At 36.0% G+C, this 23,321-nt stretch overlaps 1 protein-coding gene across 1 annotated transcript; it reads right to left on the bottom strand.

The window, feature by feature from the left end:
* Nucleotides 1-14,179: 14,179 nt before the first annotated feature.
* On the bottom strand, nucleotides 14,180-17,805 carry LOC141665773 (uncharacterized). The gene is made up of 4 exons (XM_074471754.1): nucleotides 17,171-17,805; nucleotides 16,527-17,083; nucleotides 15,344-16,476; nucleotides 14,180-14,578 (listed from the first exon to the last, which is right to left on the bottom strand). Exons 1-4 carry the CDS (start codon nucleotides 17,803-17,805, stop codon nucleotides 14,180-14,182), a joined length of 2,724 nt encoding a protein of 907 aa, XP_074327855.1.
* Between the last annotated feature and the right edge of the window lie 5,516 nt (nucleotides 17,806-23,321).

Genomic DNA, 23,321 nt, shown 5'->3' with positions numbered 1-23,321 from the left:
TTTCCTTCTTCAACGGATATCTCTCATCCGATGACAAGTGGTTGTTCTTCAACGGATAAGCTTAACAGCAGTTATCCATTGATACCATCAGTTTCCACTTCAACGGATACTCCCTATCCGTTGATGGTCTCTACACATATAACAGAAACAATTCCAACTGTAGAGGACATGGTTACTGTACAATCACTTTTAGGTTTGAGGGAAGGGAGTGATATTTTAAGTGAGAGGCTGGGTTGCTCCCAGGCAAAAGGAGAGGTTGAGAGTCATCATATGCATGCTATTTCTTCCAGCATGGCAAAAGTGTGTGAGGGGAGTGCCACCTTAGAAGGTGAAGGTGAGGGTGTGTATGAGCCAGGGGGAGCCCCTGATGCAAGAAAATAGAGAAAATGAGAGAAAGGCAGGTACATAAGCTATAAGGGTGGATCCAGCCATTGTTAGTGAGTCAATGATAGTGGATGATGCAGAAAAGGAAAGACAATTTCAGCAACATTACAAAGGTGTAATTGATAACATTTCCTTGGATGCTGACACTTTTACTCACCCTGTTCCAGCCTATCAATTATTGGCTGCTCAGGGCAATGTGGAGGCAGAACAGACTTTAAATATAGTACACACTTCAGAATCTCTTCTCAGAGACAAAGCTGCTGTTAACAGGCTGCCTTCTCAAGCTGGTGAGCCATCTGAAGAATTTGGAGTAAATTCTAATGATGATGACTCTGATTCATTGGATGAGAGCATGAACTTAGGGGGAGAAGCAGACCCAAGTTCTATTCCAGATCTCCCTGATTGGGCATGGGCAAAGGCATCTACACCAGGAGAGTTTGATGTCACTTTGTTCAGGCAAGTAATGACTATTTAGAAGGCCCTTCAGGAGACTACAGATGCTGGTACCAAGGCAATTCTTCAAGCTCATCTGGACTCTCTGCATCTCTTGCAGTTGCAGCACTTCAAACAGAATCTAAGTGTGGATGAACTCAAGCAGAACATTGCTGATCTGAAATCCTACAATGCTGAGAAGTTGGATTCAGTTATGCCTTATGGTACTATACAAGATTTGTTGGGGAGATTAAGGAAAGAATCTGATGCTGACAAGAGGCTGGCCAGATTGGAAAACAGAGTTCAGATCATTAAATACTCTATGGTCACCATTCTTCAGAATCAACAAACTCAGACAAATCTACTAATGCAGCTGGCAAAAGCACAAGGCTTGACCCCTACCCTTGATGATAACAAAAAGGGGGAGAATAAAAGGGAAGGGGAAGGAGAGCTATCAACAACAGTTCAAATATCTCAAGTGCTAGTTCCTGCCATCACCACTTCTCCACCTATTCAAATCAAAGGAAAGCTTGATGGAATTGATCTAATCCAGATAGCAGCAGCTGAATTGCAAGTCAAAGAGCAAAGGAGAAAAATTGACGAAAAGATGCAACAAATTTTTGGTTCTACAAATTCACTCAGAAGCCTAAGCCTAAGCCTCAAGCCTCTAAGGATGATTATGTTCACATTTGTGATATAAAAGAATTTTCAGACATTGAACTCTATCTGGATGAGCTGGAGGAAGTAAGGGGAATAGCTGCCTACAGACAGCTACCAAAAAGACTAGTGTTCAAATACAAAGGAAGTGGGGAAAGAACTTGGCCTCTCTACAGGATTCTGAATGAAGGCTACTCTACCTTGGTTAGAGTCTACTCAGCCATACAAAGGGATTCTGGCTTTACCAGGTTTGCCAAGACTGAGATTCTCAACAAGATTGCCAACATAAGGAAAACTTGGTGGGAGCCCAATGCCTTGCCTAGAACATTACTCATTCAAGAAAGAGGAATTACAGTTCACAAATCACCTCATTGGTTGATGGAGTTCAGAGACAACAAAGGAGTCAGAAGATTTTTCAGACTTGAAGATCAGCTCAAGATTGCCAGTAATGAAACTCTCAAGGATATGCAATCTAAGTTGGACATCAATGAAGAAGATGAAGCTGAGTTCTACAGACAACTTCAACTTCAAATAGAGGAGAATGACAAGAGGCTAGGAAAGAAAACAAGGGATCAAAGGAAAAGAAATTAATCTGCTCAGGCTAAAGGAGCACCCTTGGAAAAAAGGTAATTCTTCAATTCCATCTCAGCATACACATTTTTGCAGCACTTTTGAATTTCTGCTTTATTACAGTTAATATATTTATCAAGTGTTTTGTTATCATCAAGCTAAACCCAAATTTATGCCTACAGTTCTAGTAGACATAAATAGGGGGAGATTGTTAGGAATATGTGTATTAGTTTGATGATAAGTTAAACAAAATACTTAAGTAGAAATCTAGTGTTTGTAGCCTCAACGGATAAGACCATCTTGGCTATCCGTTGAAGGAGTAGCTTTACTTAGCAATAAGTTTAGTATTGTAGCACATTTGATTCTCTGGATTCAAGTTATAATTCTTAGATGTTGTAGGAAAGTATCACTCATGTTGACTACTAGTGGATATGAAAATAGGAGGGCTAATTGTAAATATTTCATGCCTTGTAATTTTGTATAAGTGAAGAAGTATCAACTGATATTGAAGACCTTCAATAGATAAGAAACAAAGCTTTAACGGATGTCTCTAATGCTTCAACGGATAATATCCATCAACGGATAAGTGCTTCAACGGATAAAGACTTCAACTGATAATGCATCAACGGATAAAGCTTCAACGGATAAAGCCTCAACGGATAAGGCATCAACGGATGAAAGCTTCAACGGATGCTTAGTTCATTAGCAGTTGATAGTGACAATTCATAAGCTGACAGAGGCACATGGGTTGACAGAGACAAACTGGAATGTGGAAGCCTCTAGGAGGAATCAAGAAAATGCAGCATTTCCATTCTAATGCAAACAAGGAAGTATTCAAAGATCTACAGCCAAGCCTAAATTGCATTTGATAGAGAAATGAAGAAGAAACATGTGAAGAACTTTTTTAATTGTATTTTATAGTTTTGTCTTCACTTGTAAACTTGGTGATATATAAACCAAGTAGCAGCTAGTAATTAGATAAGAATTTTCCTGAGCTGTTTAGAAATATCCAGAGAGAAAATCATCTAGTTTGTACTAGGAAGCAACTGTGAGTTAATTCTTTGAATAACAGATTTTCTGAAATAACACATATCTGGTGGAACAACAAATCCACCAGAAAAGTTTTTAAGATCCTTGTGTTCTTTACATTTTTGTTTGAATATATATCTGTCTGCATTGGCTTCAAGCAATTCACACACACTTGTTCTAAAAAACACTTAGCCTTAGAAACTGCTCAAAACTTGAAAAAGTTTTGAGATTTACATTCAACCCCCCTTCTGTAAATCTCATTGTTAGTCCACTAGGAATAACACTTATGACTCCGCTTAATTATTAAATAATATTCTTTATTTTATTAAAGAATAATGTTTTGATAATCAAACCTATTTTTGATTATTCAAATAAAGATCATACTTTCGTATAAGTATATCTTTGGTTATTTATTATTAATTTCAAGTATAAGTTTTAAAACTTTTACTTCAATTATTGTATAAGGATTATCCTTATGGGAATATTATTTAAATAATAATATTCAGATATTTTCTAATATGTCGGGACTGATTTATTTCATTAAATCAGCTTTACTCCAAACATTCTAAAAAATGTTTTCGAGTCTTCAAAATGATTTTAAAAGTTAGAGCGGATCCCAAAACTCGTTTTCAGATTTAAGATCTTCCTTTCGAAGGAGACTTGAATATTCGCTCAAAAATCTTGGGGATCCGACTCTGTGGTGTATTTTATATTCGCAACGAGGTTGCTTTTTGAGAAAACAATTTGATTACTTGCCCAACATTCGGGAAGTAAGTCCATCTAATTGAGTCGGCATAAGCGACAGGCCGGGGTACGGTCTATGAAGGTGTAAGAGGCTGGGTGACAGTCCATCCACGCGTGAGTGGCCGGGTAACGGTCTAGCGCGAGGTCCTAATGTGGCCTGGGTGATGACCGGCGAGGAATTCATCCATCTACAGTAGAAAAGGTTACTTATTGGTATCTTTGCCTGATCAGCAAGATATCAGGTTTATGCCAAGGTTTTCTCCTTTCCAAATTCATTGGATATTACAACTCTGTTCATACTTTACATGACAGAGGTTTTCAGGAAATGTATGAGAGATATATATATGGATATATATATCAGGACTTAATGAAGTATCTCGTAACTTCATTTCATTCAATAATATTTCAAAGATTGAATCTATTCAAGTCTTATCTTGTAGTCCCATCTGGGTGATGAACTTTTGAAACTAATTATAACTTGAACGGTGGTAGTTCAAGTAGTATTCGGAAAGATATAAGTATATTGGAGTATCTTGTAACTTCATCTTTTAAACTTATATCTAGTAAATGATTATCTTGTGCATGTCAAAGATTTTCGGAAAAACGTTGAGACAAGGTTAGATATATGAGATCACCTTGCAACGATATTTTTTATACAGTTATAAACTGGAACTCTGTGTATATTATACATGTGAGAGGATTTCGAAGATTGTGAAAAGTATATATGTATATATATATATACTGAATATTTTGCGACTTGGTCGCGTTAAGATATCAGCTTGGTTCATTTCTTCTTGACCAAGACTTTCATGAGTACTATGAGAATGCTCATATATTGTTAATTATTATACATATTATTTCGGTAAGCTTATTGCTCACCCTTGCTTTCTTCTTTCATCACACAACAACAGATAGAAAAGATGAACAGGACCAAGCTCCTGATTCGCAAGTGGTTAGGAAACATTCCGCAGTTTCCTGTAGGCGTTGATGCCGTTGTAGCTGAGGTAGGATCTACCAATAGGCTAGGCTTTCAACTTTTGATGTACCAGACTTATATATAATATGAATTGTAATAATGGCAAAGAATATGTAAATTTATTCAGAAACCCTTTTGAGGTGTAATGACTTATAATTGTGGAATAAAATGACTTGTGTTATTGTTTGGTATTCATCTCTGAGACTATAACTTGTGGTGTGTGTGTGTATATTGTGGGGTCACAGTACGCAGTAGTTGGTTGACTGTTAAGATTAAGTATTGATAAGGGAAATGGAACTCGTGACAACCCGAATTCCCGACCCCGGATTTGGGGGTGTTACAATTTAGAAATGAACTCTTCACATCCATCTGATATACCTTAAAGTTTGTATGTGCAGCATAGGCCAAGAACATTCTGATGGCTTCAAGTCTAGCCACTGGTGCAAAAGTTTTATCATAATCTATTCCTTCTTCTTGAGAGTAACCTTTTGCTACCAGTTGTTGGATTTTAATCGCAGCGGAGGCATGGCAAAACACTTTTACATATATAAAATCCAAATAAAAGCATATAAATCGTGGTAAAAACATAGGGAATGAATACTAACCTTTAAAATGTGATCCAAAAGCAACGATCGGAGATCCTTAGCAGCTGCTCCTCAAACGTGAAGCACTCCACCGGTATTCACCAAGAAAACGACGTTAAGGAGGAAGAGGAGGTGGAGAGAATTAGGTTTTATAAAATTTTTGGGTTAGAATAAAAATAGGGTTTATAATAGTATATTTATAGGCAAAATTTTCAGCTGAAATTTTCCCATAAATATTATTATTATTATCCCATTTATTATTCTCATTAATAATTAAAACACCTTTTAATTATTAATCCTTTTTCTAAACACTTTAGAAATAATTCTCTCTCTTGATTTAATTTCCAAAAAATTAAATCCTTAATTAATAATATTAAGAACTTTTCTTACTTAATTTATAATCAATTAAATCTCATTTAATCAATTATTAAATTTGCCAATTAATTATTTATTTCACAAATAAATAATTATTAGCCATTATTAATTAATTCCTCCACCATTAAATCATTCTCTTTTTATGGTGTGACCCTGTAGGTTCAATATTAAGCCGGTAGTAGAAATAAATAATAATAAAACTATTTTATCATTATTTATATAAATTCTCTAATTTATTAAATATGATTAATCAATTAATCACATTTATTCTACATCGTGAGGGATACTTCTCAGCATATCGCGACTATCCGGATAATATGAATTCACTGCTTAGAATACCAGGAACCTATTCAGTGAATAGTTACCGTACAATAAACTCCTTCTAACCTATAATGTCCCGATTAAATACAAGGCATGGAACTCATGTCAAGCCTATCTAATTCAATCACTTGCTTACCATTTACTATGCGTAGTTCTATGCAAATTAGAAACTCCTTTCTAATTTCATTCACTCTGGTCAGAGATTCCTGAACTAGCATAAGTGGATCAGCCTTGAACATTCGCTTCCTTCACTGGAAGGGGTAGATCCTTTATTGATCATACACTATCTTCGTGTACAAATTCCTATACCCAGTAGAGCCCTAATAATTGTCCCTGGAGACTAAGAACTAAACCAAAGCATAGTTCAGTGTACACAAGATGACTATGATGACCTCAAGTATAAGGATACTTGTACAACTATCACTATGTGAACAACTGCTGACACGTGAGTGAACTCCATCAGTTGTTCAGCTGGGCGAGTCATGTTCAGTGAACTTATTCTATACTAAGCACCTACATACTAGCTATAGTGTCACCACACAAATGTCTACAAGAACAGACATCCTTCATAATGAAGCAAGCATAGTATGTACCGATCTTTGTGAATTATTAATTACCAGTTAGTAATCCTATGATCAGGAACTATTTGAGTTTAGAGTTATCATCTTTTAGGTCTCACTATTATGATCTCATCATAATCCATAAAAAGCTTTACTCTAAACTATGGTATATCTTATTTAAACACTTAAATAGCTAGAGCCCATAATAAAAACAAAACAAGTCTTTTATTAATCTCAATGAAATCAAAACAGATTATATAAAAGTTATTCCTAAATCCTAATACATGATTGGACTTAGGATATATTCCTTTCAATCTCCCACCTGTACTAAAGCCAATCACTCTGGTATCTAATACCCATCTTGTCTTTATGACGATCAAAGTGACTTTCATAAAGTAGCTTTGTGAGTGGATATACTATGTTGTTATGTGTGTCAACTCTAATTCAATACAACACAAGAAATGTTATCGCGCTCCCACTAACCCTTTTGTAGACACATGGTTCATCTACATTTTTCATAAATCCAAACTCTTTGATTGTCTCATCAAAACGGATGTTTCATCTACGAGAAGCTTGCTTTAAACCACATATGGTTCGCAGCAGCTTACACACTAGGTTTTCATTTCTCTTGGAAAGAAAACCATCTGGCTTTTTGCCAGATCTCATAGTCGTAGTAAGCAGCATTCGCAAGCAAAATCCGAACTGATTATAACAGGGCTACAGGTAAAAGGTTTCATCAAAGTCAATCCATTGCCTTTGTTTGAATTCTTTTGCCACAAGCCTGGCCTTAAAGGTCTCCACCTGGACATCTGCTCTAATCATTCTTTTATATCCCGTATACATAGATTTCATTCCGGATTTCATGGCACTATGCCATTTCTCTGAGTCAACACTACTCATAGCCTCATTATAGGTCACAGGGTCGTCATCATCAATCATCGACAACTCATTGTCATTCTCAATGACAAGGTCATATTACCTCTCAGGTTGGCGAGACACTTTCCCTGACCTACGAATGGGCTGTTCCACGGAAGGTTGTTCAGTCAGAACAGGTGTTTCCACTTGATCCGTAGTAGTTTGTGCTTCTTGAACTTCATCAAATTCAATTTTGCTCCCACTGTTTCCTTCAAGGATAAACTCCTTTTCCAAGAAGGTAGCATGTCTGGAGTCAAACACCCGATGATCGGTGTAAAAGTAATACCCTAAAGTCTCTTTAGGATATCCCACAAAACTACATTTTACGGATCGATATTCCAGGTTATCTGGGTCAACTTACTTGACATAAGCTGGACATCCCCAAATCTTAACGTGTTTAAGACTCGGTTTCCTTTCTTTCTATATCTCATACGGAGTTTGAGAAATAGATTTAGAAAGCACCTTATTCAGCAAATATGCTGAGGTTTCCAATGCATAACCCCATAGGAATACTGGAAGATTTGCATAGCTCATCATGGACCGAACTATGTCTAACAAAGTTCGATTTCTCCTTTCAGATACCAATCAGGAGGCGTCCACTGGGAGACTATACCATTTACTTTGAGATAATCCAGAAACACCTCATTAAAGTATTCACCACCTCGATCTAATCGAAGAATTATAATACTATGTTTGGTTTGTTTCTCCACTTAATACTTATACTCTTTGAACTTTTCAAAGGCTTCAGACTTGTGTTTCATCAAACACATATCCGAATCTAGATCTATCATCTATGAAAGTAATGAAGTATGAAAATCCACCCATAGCTTGCGTATACATTGGTCCACATACATCTGTGTGTACCATTCCTAGAAAATCTGCAGCCCTCTCTCCATGTCCACTATATGGAGACTGCAGTGCCACAATAAAGTGAGATTTTCATCATCCCTTTTCTTTTATTAGTTTGTTCAATCTGAAGTAAATTATGTCACATATATACAGACCATTATTTAAAGCACCACGTCCATAAAGAATATTATCTCTAAGAATAGAACATTCATTATTCTCAATAATAAATGAAAATCCAGCCAAGTCTAACATGGGAATAATATTCCTCACAATCGAGGGAACAAAATAATAATTATTTAAAACAATAGTCTTGCCCGTAGGCATATGTAAATGAAATGATTCTACATCTATAGCAGCAACTCTTGCTCCATTTCCCATCAGTAGAATCACCTCCTCTTCCTCAAGAGTCCTACTTCTTCTTGGTCCCTGCAACAAATTGCAGATATGAGAACCACAGGCGGTATCTAATACCCAAGTAGAAATTTGATTTAATGACATATTCACTTCTATCATGAACATACCTGAATCAGAAGCGGTAGTCTCACTACCCTTCTTCTTCTTCAATTCTGCAAGGTAAACCTTACAGTTCCTCTTCCAATGCCATACCTTGTTACAGTGAAAGCAAACAACTTTGCTCTTGGGGTCTTCAGCTTTTGGTGGAACCGGCATTTTCTCACCTACTTTCTTCTTCTTGGAAGGGTTCCTCTTCCTTTTCTTAGGATTGGAACCTTCACCAATTAGAAGAACAGAACTCTTCTTAGGGGGAAAATTCGATTCCGCAGTCTTCAACATGTTGTGGAGTTCAGGCAGGCTGACATCCAACTTATTCATGTGAAAGTTCACAACAAACTGCGAGAACGAACTCGGAAGCGATTGCAAGACCAAGTCTTGGCTCAGCTCCCATCCATGGCAAAACCAAGTTGTCCAAGACGTTCAATCAAATTGATCATCATGGTCATTCACAGATGATCCCTCAGACATCCTACAACCGAACAACTCCTTCGATATCTCATATCGAGCTGTCCTCCCCGCCACATCATACAACTCTTATAGATGCATGAGGATAGTATAAGCATCCATATGCTCATGTTGCTTCTGTAGCTCAATGTTCATGGAAGCTAGCATGATGCATTGAGCAATATTTGTATCATCTATCCACCTACGATACACAACATGTTCATCATTATGTGCATCACTAGCAGGTTCAGTAGGCTTAGGTGAGTCAATCACGTATTCCAGCTTCTCAATCCTGAGAACAATTCTCAAGTTTCGAAGCCAGTCAGCATAATTAGGACCAGTCAATTTGTGAGCATCCAGTATGCTCCTGAGTGATAGTGCAGAAGACATAATATATATCGTAAATCTGTAAATGATAAACACATAACAACACTTAGTAAATATTCGATTTCATTTTAAAACACTATATGAATCGGGTCTTTATTCATAAGTGGCTCCCACTAGTTTACCTAATTTATTCAACCCCCTACGTGAAAAATTAAGCATTCATAATGCTAGTGGGAATAGGGATCCTACATTCCATTACACAACCCCGGCTGTGGCACGAAACGCCATGTAATGTTCAATAGGCAGACAATTCTTGTCAATTATATCTAATGTTATTCCCTAATCAAACTTTAGCCTCTCGAATAATTGAGTCACGGCTGTGGCACGACAAACTCAATATTCTAAGTCAAGTCTAACCCAACATTCCATACAATTGAATCAGTCCCCAAAGGCCCACGGCTGTGGCACGTAACGACCTTTAGATTCTTATTCAATGTACACATCTCTATGTAATAGACAAGTAATTCTTATTTCAAAATCAAAGCCCTCGGCTGTGGCACGAAACGACAATGATTTAAAAATAAGAACAACTTTCTATCATGTTGGAAGGCTATGACCGACACAAGCCCGTTGTGTCATTGGCCAATTACTACTTGATATTATTTAATTTTAGAGGGATTATATTACGTTACAATCATAATCATATTATAAAGAGATTCTTCCTGTTAAATTAAATATTTCAAATCAATAATCAATAATCAGATGATTCCCAGATCGGGTGGAGCATTGTCAAGAGGCGTCACTTAATAACCCTTTCTTACAGATAGAAATCTGTTGTTGACAGAATCATCCTTTCTCTCATATTGAAAATTCATATTCAATTACGTGTTTCATAAATACAAGAATCTCATGATTGTATTCATAATATTATTATTAAGGTTATGAAACTATTTCACTATACTAGGTTGTCTAACAAACGCCTTATGTTCATTTAAGTTCACCTAAATCTATCATCGCATGATAAACAAAGCATATATCACATATATAAACATGAATAAACATCAAGGTAGGCATGTTACATCATCTAGCATATAGGTCTAAGCATTATACATCTCTATGTATCACATGAAGCATTTAAAAGCAATTAAAACAGTCAAAAACAGCTTTAAAACACTTCTGTTAGCTATAAACAGTATGAAACAATTTCATAAAATATCATATAGTATACCATTAGAAGTGTCTCGAAAAGACGAATCCAACGGCACCAAAATTACCCAATTCTGAGCTCGCACGCGCCCGCACGCACCGAAAGAAGGTCTCCCAGGCGCCCCCACGCGCACACACGCTAACAGACGCGTGACCACCGACGCCCACGCGCGCCCACGCGCCCAGGCGCCACACGCGCCCAAAACCCTATGCTGACGTCAGCATGACGTCATCTGATGACGTCAGCATGACGTCAGCACTGCTTGACCGTTGACCAGCGCGTGTCTGCCACGCGCCGCGTGTGGTACACGGGCGCATGTACCCCACGCGCGCACGGCAGACGCGCGGTCCTCCTTCCTGCGTCGACTGTGCCGCCTGACAATTCTCTCGATCGCCGTGCTGTCAGTTCTCTCTTTCTGTGCCGCAGCACATCACATGTGCCTAGTCCCTTTTTTTTTAATCCGTGCAGAACAACACAGACAGATATACAGCAGCAGATATACAAATATATAAACATACTTACAATTCATATATATATATGATTATTTAATAACGAATTTAATTTCAAGATATTCAAAAATTCATAATAAAAAATCTATACATCATAAAATTATAAGAAAAATACCCAGACGATCTACAATACTTGTAGAACCCAGATCAACATTCAAAATTATTCTGAGAAACGATTTCTCGTCAGACATAATTAATCCATAATATAACTTGTAAAAATCATAATTAATTCATACAAGCACATAAAATTCTGAAATTTTTACCACAGATCTATATGCATACAACCTATGCTCTGATACCAATGTTGGATTTTAATCACAGCGGAGGCATGGCAAAACATTTTTACACATATAAAATCCAAATAAAAGCATATAAATCGTGGTAAAAACATAGGGAACGAATACTAACTTTTAATATGTGATCCAAAAGCAATGATCGGAGATCCTTAGCAGCTGCTCCTCAAACGTGAAGCACTCCACCGGTATCCACCAAGAAAACGACGTTAAGGAGGAGGAGGAGGTGGAGAGAGTTAGGTTTTATAAAATTTTGGGGTTAGAATAAAAATAGGGTTTATAATAGTATATTTATAGGCAAAATTTTCAGCTGAAATTTTCCCATAAATATTATTATTATTATTATCCCATTTATTATTCTCATTAATAATTAAAACACCTTTTAATTATTAATCCTTTTTCTAAACACTTTAGAAATAATTCTCTCTCTTGATTTAATTTCCAAAAAATTAAATCCTTAATTAATAATATTAAGAACTTTTCTTAATTAATTTATAATCAATTAAATCTCATTTAATAAATTATTAAATTTGCCAATTAATTATTTATTTCATAAATAAATAATTATTAGCCATTATTAATTAATTTTTCCACCATTAAATCATTCTCTTTTTATGGTGTGACCTTGTAGGTTCAATATTAAGCCGGTAGTAGAAATAAATAATAATAAAACTATTTTATCATTATTTATATAAATTCTCTAATTTATTAAATATGATTAATCAATTAATCACATTTATTCTACATCGTGAGGGATACTTCTCAGCATATCGCGACTATCCGGATAATATGAATTCACTGCTTAGAATACCAGGAACCTATTCAGTGAATAGTTACCGTACAATAAACTCCTTCTACCCTACAATGTCCCGATTAAATATAAGGCATGGAACTCGTGTCAAGCCTATCTAATTCAATCACTTGCTTACCATTTACTATGCGTAGTTCTATGCAAATTAGAAACTCCTTTCTAATTTCATTCACTCTGGCCAGAGATTCCTGAACTAGCATAAGTGGATCAGCCTTGAACATTCGCTTCCTTCACTGGAAGGGGTAGATCCTTTATTGATCATACACTATCTTCGTGTACAAATTCCTATACCCAGTAGAGCCCTAATAATTATCCCTGGAGACTAAGAACTAAACCAAAGCATAGTTCAGTGTACACAAGATGACTATGATGACCTCAAGTCTAACGATACTTGTACAACTATCACTATGTGAACAACTGCTGAGACGTGAGTGAACTCCATCAGTTGTTCAGTTGGGCGAGTCATGTTCAGTGAACTTATTCTATAATAAGCACCTACATACTAGCTATAGTGTCACCACACAAATGTTTATGAGAACAGACATCCTTCATAATGAAGCAAGCATAGTATGTACCGATCTTTGCGGATTATTAATTATCAGTTAGTAATCCTATGATCAGGAACTATTTGAGTTTAGAGTTATCATCTTTTAGGTCTCACTATTATGATCTCATCATAATCCATAAAAAGCTTTACTCTAAACTTTGGTATATCTTATTTAAACACTTAAATAGATAGAGCCCGTAATAAAAACAAAATAAGTCTTTTATTAATCTCAATGAAATCAAAACATATTATATAAAAGTTATTCCTAAATCCTAATACATGATTGGACTTAGGACATATTCCTTTCACCAGTCTTGCCTTGTTTCTTGTGATTGTACCATCTTCATCCAGTTTATTTCTGAATACCCACTTAGTGCCAATTACTGATTTATTCTTTGGTCGGGGTACTAATTTCCAAACTTTTTGTCTCTCAAACTGATTGAGTTCCTCTTGCATAGCGATCACGCAATCTGGATCTTCAAGAGATTTATCCACTTTCTTAGGTTCTATTTGAGAAAGAAACCCAGAATACAGACATTCATTTGCAGTGGCTCTTCTGGTTTGAACTCTGGAATTTGGATCACCAATGATTAATCTTCAGGATGAGATTTATTCCACTTTGTAGCTCTAGGCAATTGTGCTCTTGATGATTCAGTATTACTATTGTTATTGTGAGTTCTATCTCCAGATCCATGTTCTTGTCCTGCTCCCCCTGAATTATTGCCATCTTGACCTGAAGAATCTGATGATTGAGAATCAGCTCCAGATGTTGTTTCACTAGTCACATTTGATGTGCCACTAGCATCTTAACTATCTCCTCCATTATCATCTGAGTCTGAATCATCATTATGATCATCCTGAGGATCATCTCCATTATTGTCTTCATTTGGCACAGTTTCAGGTTCATCCTCATTATCAGAAAAATCTTCTACATTCATAGACTCATCATCATCTTCTTTCTGAATACTTGAGGGTTTGGTGTCATCAAATGTTACATTTAGGCTTTCCACAACCTTCTGATCATCAACCATGAACACCCTGTAAGCCTTTGACTCTAATGAGTAACCCAGAAAATGCCTTCTTCAGCTTTGGCATCAAACTTGCCAATCAACTAATTATCTTTAAGGACATATCATTTTTCTTCAAATACATGAAAGTATTTGACATATGGTTTCTTGTTTGCCATCAGCTCATATGGAGTCTTCTCATACATTCTGTTAATCAGGGTTCTGTTCTGAGTATAACATGTAGTGCTGACACCTTCAGCCCAAAAGTATGTAGGAAGATTTGCTTCATTCAACATAGTTCTAGCAGCTTCAACCAAAGTACGATTCTTCCTTTCAACTACCTCATTTTTCTGAGTAGTCCTTGGTGCTGAGTACTGTCTTGAGATGCCCTTTTCCACACAGAAGTCATTTAACTTTGCATTCTTGAATTCTGTTCCATTGTCAGACCTTATGCATCTCACAGGCACTCCATCTTCTACTTCAATCTTCTTGATATGATCAATAATCATGTCAGGTGCTTCATCCTTTGAATGCAAGAATAACACCCATGTGTATCTAGAAAAATCATCCACTATCACTAATCCATATTTCTTTCTTGACATATATATGACATTCACTGGTCCAAACAAATCCATGTGAAGGAGTTGTAGTGGTTCAGCTATATCAGATACTGTCTTCTTCTTGTGTGATGCTTTCTTTGATTTTCCTTTTTCACATGCTTCACATAGCCCTTCAGAGCTGAATTCCATCTCAGGTAATCCTCTCACCAACTCTCTTTTCACTAGAGAATTCATTATCTTGAAATTCAAGTGTAGAGCTTCCTATGCCATAGCCAGCTGTCATTTGCAGATGCTTTACTGTAGAAGCACATTACTTGACCATCTTCTGCAGAATTCCAGTCAGCTACAAACAAATCACCTTTTCTTACTCCATTAAGATCAAGCCTTTCATTATTCTGATTAGTGATCAAACACTTCTCCTTCTTGAACAACACATCACATCCTTTGTCACATAATTGACTTATGCTTAGGAGATTATGCATAAGACCATCAACCAGAGAGATTTCTTCTATGATGATATTTCCAATTTCCAAACACCCATATCCCGTTGTATAACCTTTGCTGTCATCTCCAAAGGTAACCACTGGGCCAGCTTTCTCAACCACCTTTGATAGCAGGGCTCTATCTCCAGTCATATGCCTCGAACATCCATTGTCCAGAATCCACATGACCTTCTTCTTCTTTATGCCCTGTATACAAAGGAGATTAAGATTTCTTTGGTACCTAAACCATGTTGGGTCCAGGGTACTTAGGAACATATGCATATCTAGCAGATTTCTTAACATTCTTGACAGATTCAACATGCTTTACATTGTCATTGACTGTGTCCTTAATACCCTTGGAAGGACCATTAGCTTTGCTTTTGGTCTTGGTGAAGGTAGCCTCTTTCCTAGCACTAGGAGGGCTTGTAGTCTTTGACTTACTCTTGTCCTTATGCATATGATTATCATGATCATGGCATGCATTGTGTGAGTGTGTGTAATCAAGATACGTTTTCATGAATGAAACAACACATGACATGCAAGCAGTCTTATCACACTTGGAAGATTTAGGAACACTAGGCATGGTATGCATATTAACATTTTTTACTTTGTCCACTTTAACCTTTTTACATGCATGAGATAGGTGTCCAGTGGATCCACAGTTATTACACACCTTTCTAGGGCCATCCTTTCCTGTTCTGCCATTTCTATTCTTACTAGATTTAGTGGTGGAACTAAAACCTAGTCCTGCAGTAGTTTGTTCACTTTCAGGGGATGCTTGTTTATCAGATTTCTTAGCATTTTTATCTTTTATCTTTTCAAGATCTTCAACAAGCATCTCATGATGAATGAACAAATTCTCCTCATTAAAAGGTTCAGAAGATGCCTTCTTGAACAAAGGTTTCTTAGCATTCTTCAGAACATGTGGTGTATCTGGTGGATTAATAACTTTTATTACAGGTTCATTATCCCCCACATGTTTCTTACTAGATTTCCTAAGTTCATCATAATCTAGTCCAATTCCAAGTTTTCCACTTACAACTTGACTAGATATGAGTTCCTTTGCAAGATTAGCAGAATTAGCATAAGCCTGAAGCTTAGTTTCTAATTCCTTTATCTTCTCATCCTTTCCTTCTATAGTATCAACATGTTTTTTATCTCTAAGTTCCAGATATTGATTTCTTGTTTTAAGGTCTTCTATAGAAACATTGGTGAGAACTAGCTTATCATTTTCAATTTTGATCTTTTCTAGTTCTTTCTTTAAGTCACTAGCAGTACCTTCTGAACATCTTAGGGATAAGCAACAAGTCCTATATCTCAACCTAAGCACATTGTAGTTTTCAGCACATAACTTGTCACTACATTCTACATTAGGTCTATCTAGGAAAGTTTATCAGAATATACTTGAGCAAGTTCTTTAAAAGCTATACAGTTAGCATTATCAGAAATTTTAGCAGGGGGTGATATAGATACTTGAGGAGTTGATTCTGCCATCAATGCAAGATTTCCATATTCTTCCTCTTCATCATCTGTATCATCCCAGCTTTTTTCTTCAGCAATGTAGGACTTGATTGGATACTTTTTGGATTTCCCTGAATCCCTTTTCTGAACCCTTTTGCCCTTGTCTTTTGATTGTTGAGGCTTCCTGCATTCACTGGAAAAGTGTCCAACCTCATCACAATTATAGCATTTGAATTTTTTTATGTCAACCATTCCAGTTTTATATCCAAAACTGGAGTATGAGTTGGATCTCTGCCCTCTGCTACTGCTCCCTGAGCCCCTGAAACCTTTCTTCCTTCTGAATCTCATATTGCTGAACATCCCTGCTAGATTTTCCATTATAGGATCTTCCATCTGTTTTAATTCTTCCATGGTGTAGTAGTCACTAGGATCCCCAGTCAGATTTCCATCATCCACTTCAGCCTCAAAAAGCACATTTGTTTGAGACTTGGCCTTCTCAACAGTGATATCCAGGTCTCCATGCTTGCTTGCAACCAGTGCAGTTGTTCTCAGCAACTCAGCATTTTTAGCATCACTGGATTTGTTTCCATATATGATCCTCTTCTAGTCTAACTCCATCTCATGAGTCTTCATTCTTCCATACACCTTTTCCAATTTCATGGTCTTGAAGTCCACTCGTTCACGAATTGTTTCTACCATGTTGTCCAGATGTGAAGGGAGTGTCAACAAAACCTTTCTGTTGATTTCATGCTGTGCATACTTCTTTCCATGAAGACTCATTTCATTTAACAGCCTATTCAGTCTTTCATAAACTGAGGTTACACCTTCACCCGGGAGAGACCTGAAGGCTTCATATTGAGTAGTTAACATGTCAAGGCGATTCTCTCTCACATCTTCAGTACCTTCCATTAACAGTTCAATTGTGTCCCACATTTGTTTGCCACTTTCACAAACAAGAATTTGGTGACACGTGTCAAAGTCCATGGAATCTATCAATATCAGCTGTAGACTGTCATCTAGGGCAACTAATTGCTTTTCCTTTGTAGTCCAGTCAGATTTTAGGTTAGGAATGGTATGTCGTTCATTATCAGGATCAACCATTTCAGGTATGTGTGGGCCGTCATTCAGAATTTCCATGTAATCAGGGTTCGCAGCCTTGAGATAGAGAATCATCTTTTTCTTCCATAGATTATAATTTTCTTTGTCAAACTTTGGTACCTTAATACTTCCAACTTTTTGAGAACTCATGATTAAATTATTTAAGATTCAATAAGTTCAAGAAATAGAAAATTTTGAAAATTAAAAAATTTGCAAGAGTGAGCTTGTTTTGGTCTAAACTTTCGGATCTTGATTTGTATGTCAATCAAACGAATCTGATACCAATTGTTTGGTCCAAAGGTATCGTAGAAGGGGGGGGGTTGAATACGATACCACCAATTAATTCCGATTCAAAACAAGTTCTTAGTTTATGCCTAAAAGTAAAAACACAACAAAATTCAAGGAATATATTTCGATTGATATAAACCTTAATGTTGCTACAATCTAATCAATTGATTAACTTCTACAGAAATTACAACAACACAACAGTACAGTTACAATTTAATTAATATGAACTTGAATGCTCCGTAATGCTCTCCATAAAAGCTTCTCAGTTTGCTGGTGAAGATTCCTCTTTTGAATGAATGCTGAGATTTCTGTTTTATTGTAGACTTAAAACCAAATTGAATACATGGCTTCTTCTGGTCCAAGCATTTTAATTTGCTGCATTTCAAAATAACCCAAGTCCCTAGTAGTCGAATTTGCATTCCTTCTTAGTAGTCGAATTTGAACTTGATGAAATTCGACTAGTAGAATATAGAAGTCGAATTCTATACATGTGTAGCACTTGGAGAATATTCTAATTAAGCAGAAGTCGATTTTGGAGAAGTCAGAAATCGACTAGTAGAATAACATTCCACTAGTTGATTTTCCACTAGTCGACTTCATACAAGTCGAATTCTACTAGTTGAAAATCAACTTCTATGCCTTAGAATATTTTCACTCCTTCTTCTTCTTTTCTTCAATTCTGAATACATTATTTTGTATGATCTTGAATTCACTTAACACTTCTTTTGTAGACTTGAATGACCAATCCTGGAATCCTGACGCTTAGTGCACTGGTCTGGTTCACAAACGACTAGCCCTGAATTGAATATCCTCATCCTTTCTAATTGTTCCTTGTTAATGAATTCTGACTTGAGTTCTATAGATTATTTTCCACTGGAATCACTTGATTTTTATACTTGAATCTTCAACTATATTAAAACAACAAGTCCTCTAATTGTTTATTCTTCACAGAGGCCTGATCACTGAATGATCTTCTTTGTATGACTTCAAATGGACTTGCACTTGTAATACTGTGTTCTTATTCTTGTATGTGTCTGATCATTCTTCTTCTGGATTCTTGTGTTATATAGTTAATATTATTTACTAGTTTCTTGTCCTAAGTTGAGTTATATCATCTCATTATCCATTATAGTACATCATGCTTTACAAAAACCTTTGCATGCTACTGATCTTTAGTTGAAAAGTCATATTCTACTTTTCATGTTAGAGATAGGGCATTATTTTCAAGTATAATCATGTTATATATGCTCTTCTTTTCGAAAATGTACATGCATGCTTAGTTTGTGTTAAATTCGACCTTATATGTGCTTAAAATGAATTGTTTCGTTGATATTATGCTTGATCTTAGTTGTTAAAAGGGTAGTGTGCATGATATTTTAAAGTAGTTAAGTATTTTAAGTCAAATTTATGAGCTAATAACCCTCTTGTTTAGTCGAACTTGATTTAGTGATCATCTTGAGTTGTATGTTAAGTTTTATTTTGCATGTTGGTACTATAGGGCATGGATGATCTCCATTATTGGTTGAGGCCTTAGTTTAGAGTCTTATAGTAGTAAATTTGACTTGGTTGAGATTTAATTCGTGGTTTTAAAGTGGGAGTCTTATAGTAGTATTCTAATTCACCTTGATATATATGATCCAAGTGGTTTCAAATTTATCTTTCGTATTATATGAAAACACCATGAACCCTCATGTATCTATTGTAATTAGTTTAACTTTTCTTGGAGATTTCTATGCAAGTAATTCAAAAGTCGTACCATGCTAATATACCAAGTAATTGTGATGTGGAACCCTATGCAAGTTATACTCAATAACCTTATCTTGATACCTAAAAGTCAGTTATCCCTTAAAAGTCGTTCATGATTGCTTGATAGCCCTATTCTTAATCCTAAAACATGATACCCTGTTATACTTTGAACTGATTCTCACCTTCTTTATATTTCAAAACCTATGTCTTATCTGAAACCATTACCTTGAACCTAGTTTGACTTAGTTCCTTCATACTATCCGATAACCCTGCTAAATCACATTGTCAAATTCCTTGTGAATAAAAACCTTGCAATTCCCTTAATAAAGTATAGTCTAGTTGATTATGGCCTTGAAATTTAGTGGACCTATTCCCTGTGCTTCAAAATTGATCTAGAACCCTTGATAAAGATGCTCACTGTTTAAGAAATTAACCGCCACTTGGCATCAGTTTTTAAAATAAAAAGTTAAAAAGTGGTTTTTCAGTCCCAAAGGGGGACAAATACTTTCTTTAAATAGTGGATCTGGACTGAGACGCAAGTTCTTTCCGCTATTAGTATTTAGGCTTAAAGGTTGCCTAGGGATCCCATTAATGTTCTAGAACCCAGCGAGGTTCGGGTTACTTCGCGGCTAATCACCGGCTGTAATCCGTAGCATCATAAAATGGTTTTTGATAAGGAAATGGTTTTGAATGGTTTTATTATAATAAAAGATGCCATCATCCTGAAAGTTTATCTCTTGATACTATATTGTTGAATCTTTCTGTTCCATTGTTAATGTATTATTATTGTTTATGTATATTATAACGCTTGTTGAGCTTTTGGCTCACTACTTGCTTACCCTGATATTATAGCTAGCAGATATGGTTAGATTCAAGCAGACAGCGTGTAAGACTTGTGATGCCGATCCGTATGTTCGAGCTTAGGTAGTTAGTGATTTTGTGTGTGAGGACTCGATATTGGAATCAGGTTGTAATAGTTAATAGTGTTGGGTTGTTCCAAACCCTAAACTGTAAAGATTTTGGATTCAGATGTATTTATTTCCTTTTGTTAACTACTGTAATTACTCGTATATTGTCTTTTGTAAATGTTTTGGGCGTGACAATATATCTCAACATTATCAAATTTGAGACTTTCATGGAAACCTTCATCTGTTAGTCCTTCAATCTTTTTATCATCAAACATAACATGTACAGATTCCATTACAATGTTGGTTCTTAGATTATGGACCCTATACGCTTTCCCAACATCATATCCATCAAAAATGCCTTCATCATCTTTGGCATCAAACTTTCCATATTGATCAGTTTGATTCCTTAGAATATAACACTTGCATGCATTTGGCTTGATTAATTAAAGAAATATTCTGAGTGTAGCATGCAGTGTTTACAGCCTCAGCCCAAAAATATGTTGATAACTTTGATTCTTTTAGCATTGTTCTAGCTGCTTCAACCAATGATCTATTCTTTTTCTCAACCACTCCATTTTGTTATGGTGTCTTTGCATCTGAGGACTCATGCATGATTCCATTTTTTTCACAGAATAACCTCATGATAGAATTCTTGAACTCAGTTCCATTGTCATTCTTAATTCTTCTTACTTTGAGATCAGGATGATTGTTGACTTGCCTTATATGATTGATAATGATTTCACTTGCTTCATCTTTGGATCCAAGAAAATATGTCCATGAGAACTTTAAAAAATCATCCACAATCACTAGGAAATACTTTTCTTTGATATTGATAATATATTGACTGGTCCAAACAAATCCATGTGCAATAGTTGTAGAGGTTCATCAATTGTTGATTCAAGCTTTCTTTTGAATGATGATTTCACTTGTTTTCCTTTCTGATAAGCACCACACAGTCCATATTTTGAGAACTCAAATTGAGGAATGCCTCTAACATGGTCTTTCCTGACCAATTCATTCATGTTCTTGAAGTTCAAATGAGACAGCTTCTTGTGCCATAACCAACTTTTATCTTGACTTGCTTTGCTGAAAATACAAGTGATAGAATCTGCATTTGTTAAGTTGAAATCAGATAGGTACACATTTCCTTTCCTGACTACAGTAAGGGCCACTTTGTTATTTTTCTTGCAGGTAACAACACAGGCTTCAGTTGTGAAAGTAACAGAGTTGCCTTTATCACATAGTTGGCTAACACTCAAAAGATTGTGTTTTAGTCAATCAACTAAGGCAACTTCTTCAATAATGACATTCTCTCATGAAATCAAGCCATATCCGATAGTATATCCTTTATTGTCATCTCCAAAGGTAATGCCTGGGCTAGCTCTCTCCTTGTCCTCAGTGAGTAGGGTGGAATCTTCAGTCATGTGCCTTTAGCAACCACTGTCTAGATACCAAAGATTTTTTCTGTATCCCTGCACACATCAAAACCAAATCAAGTTGATTTTGGTACCCAAGTTTCCTTGGGTCCATCCTTGTTATCCTTTTTCTTAGGTTTTTTAGTCTTTCCTTCATTAGACTTAGGTGACTTTAAATCAACCTTTGTCTTAGGTGTGAGACTTTGAAACCCTTGATCAGTTATACAATTATCGGTCAGATTGGGATTAACATGATATGGCAAAGATTGTGCAAATATGTTATTCCGATAAGGCATGCTAAATGGCATTTGGGGCATATTAAATGCATCATAATAAGGATTATGTGCAAATGGCATATTAACATAATGTGCAGATAAATTTTGTGCAGGCATAACAGGCAAAGCATGCATGGGTGATATGGGCATATTAGGCAAAGATGGAGGTGCAAAAATGGGTGCATATATCACAAACTTGCAATTAGTATATAAATGATTAACACTACCACACTTAACACATGTCTTTCTAGGTGCATACTTATCAGGTGTGTAATTATTATGTTTGTTAATCCCTACTTTCCCATCTTTGGCTTTGCTTGATTCTCCTTAAAAAAATTGCATGGTTACTGAACTATATTTTTCATTGAGCTTTGCTAGTTTTCCTTTGTTAATGTTCCTTTTCTCATTCAACGGATGAGAATCAACTTTCAACGGATGAGCTTTGTCTTTCGATGGATAATTTTCATCATCCGTTGATTCAGTATCCGTTGAAAGACCATCAACCAAGTCTTGGTCCAGTTCCTTCTTGCTCTTTTTCCAGGCTTCTTCACAGAAAGATTTAATTCCTTGAACTTTGGCAATTTGGGCACTCACATCTCTTCATGATTTCCAGGCCTTGATCACCTTTTGCTCACGTTTAAGGCGCTTTCTCAAAATCTCTTCTTTTTTCAAAGATTCAGTTAATTCATCATTGGCAATCTTACACTCTATTTTCAATTTCTCAAAGTCAATGAATTGAATTTCTAACACAGCATTTCTATCACTCAAAAAAAAATTATTCTCTTTAATTCTATTGTTTTCTTTAATGAGTAATTTTAGTGTGACACGCAAGTGATACAATTTAGTAGACATATCATTTATAGCATCATTGCATTCATATTTAGAAAGGTGTGCTAGGTTTGTAGTGATTACCTGATTGCTTGATGAACTGACTTCTGTCTCATCCGACTTGGCCATTAGGGCTAGGTTGACATAATTCATGTCTTCATCTGCATCCTCACCAACAGCTGCCCAGTCATTTTTTTAGTGATAAA

Source organism: Apium graveolens, chromosome 6 (assembly GCF_009905375.1).
Source record: "Apium graveolens cultivar Ventura chromosome 6, ASM990537v1, whole genome shotgun sequence".
NCBI classification, from domain to species: Eukaryota; Viridiplantae; Streptophyta; class Magnoliopsida; order Apiales; family Apiaceae; genus Apium; species Apium graveolens.
The sequence above is the reverse complement of the archived record's forward strand: the minus strand, read 5'-3'. Positions and strand labels throughout refer to the sequence as shown.

Bases quoted from the DNA above. Each gene is read 5' to 3' on its own strand.
- LOC141665773 (XM_074471754.1), bottom strand. From the start codon at position 17,805: ATGAGTTCTCAAAAAGTTGGAAGTATTAAGGTACCAAAGTTTGACAAA. The intron at 17,084-17,170 runs GTTAGACTAGAA...ACTGGTTGCAAG, and splicing joins ATGAAGACTCATGAGATGGA to CAAGCATGGAGACCTGGATA. The intron at 14,579-15,343 runs GTTTAGGTACCA...TTGCATTCAAAG, and splicing joins AGTACCCTGGACCCAACATG to GATGAAGCACCTGACATGAT.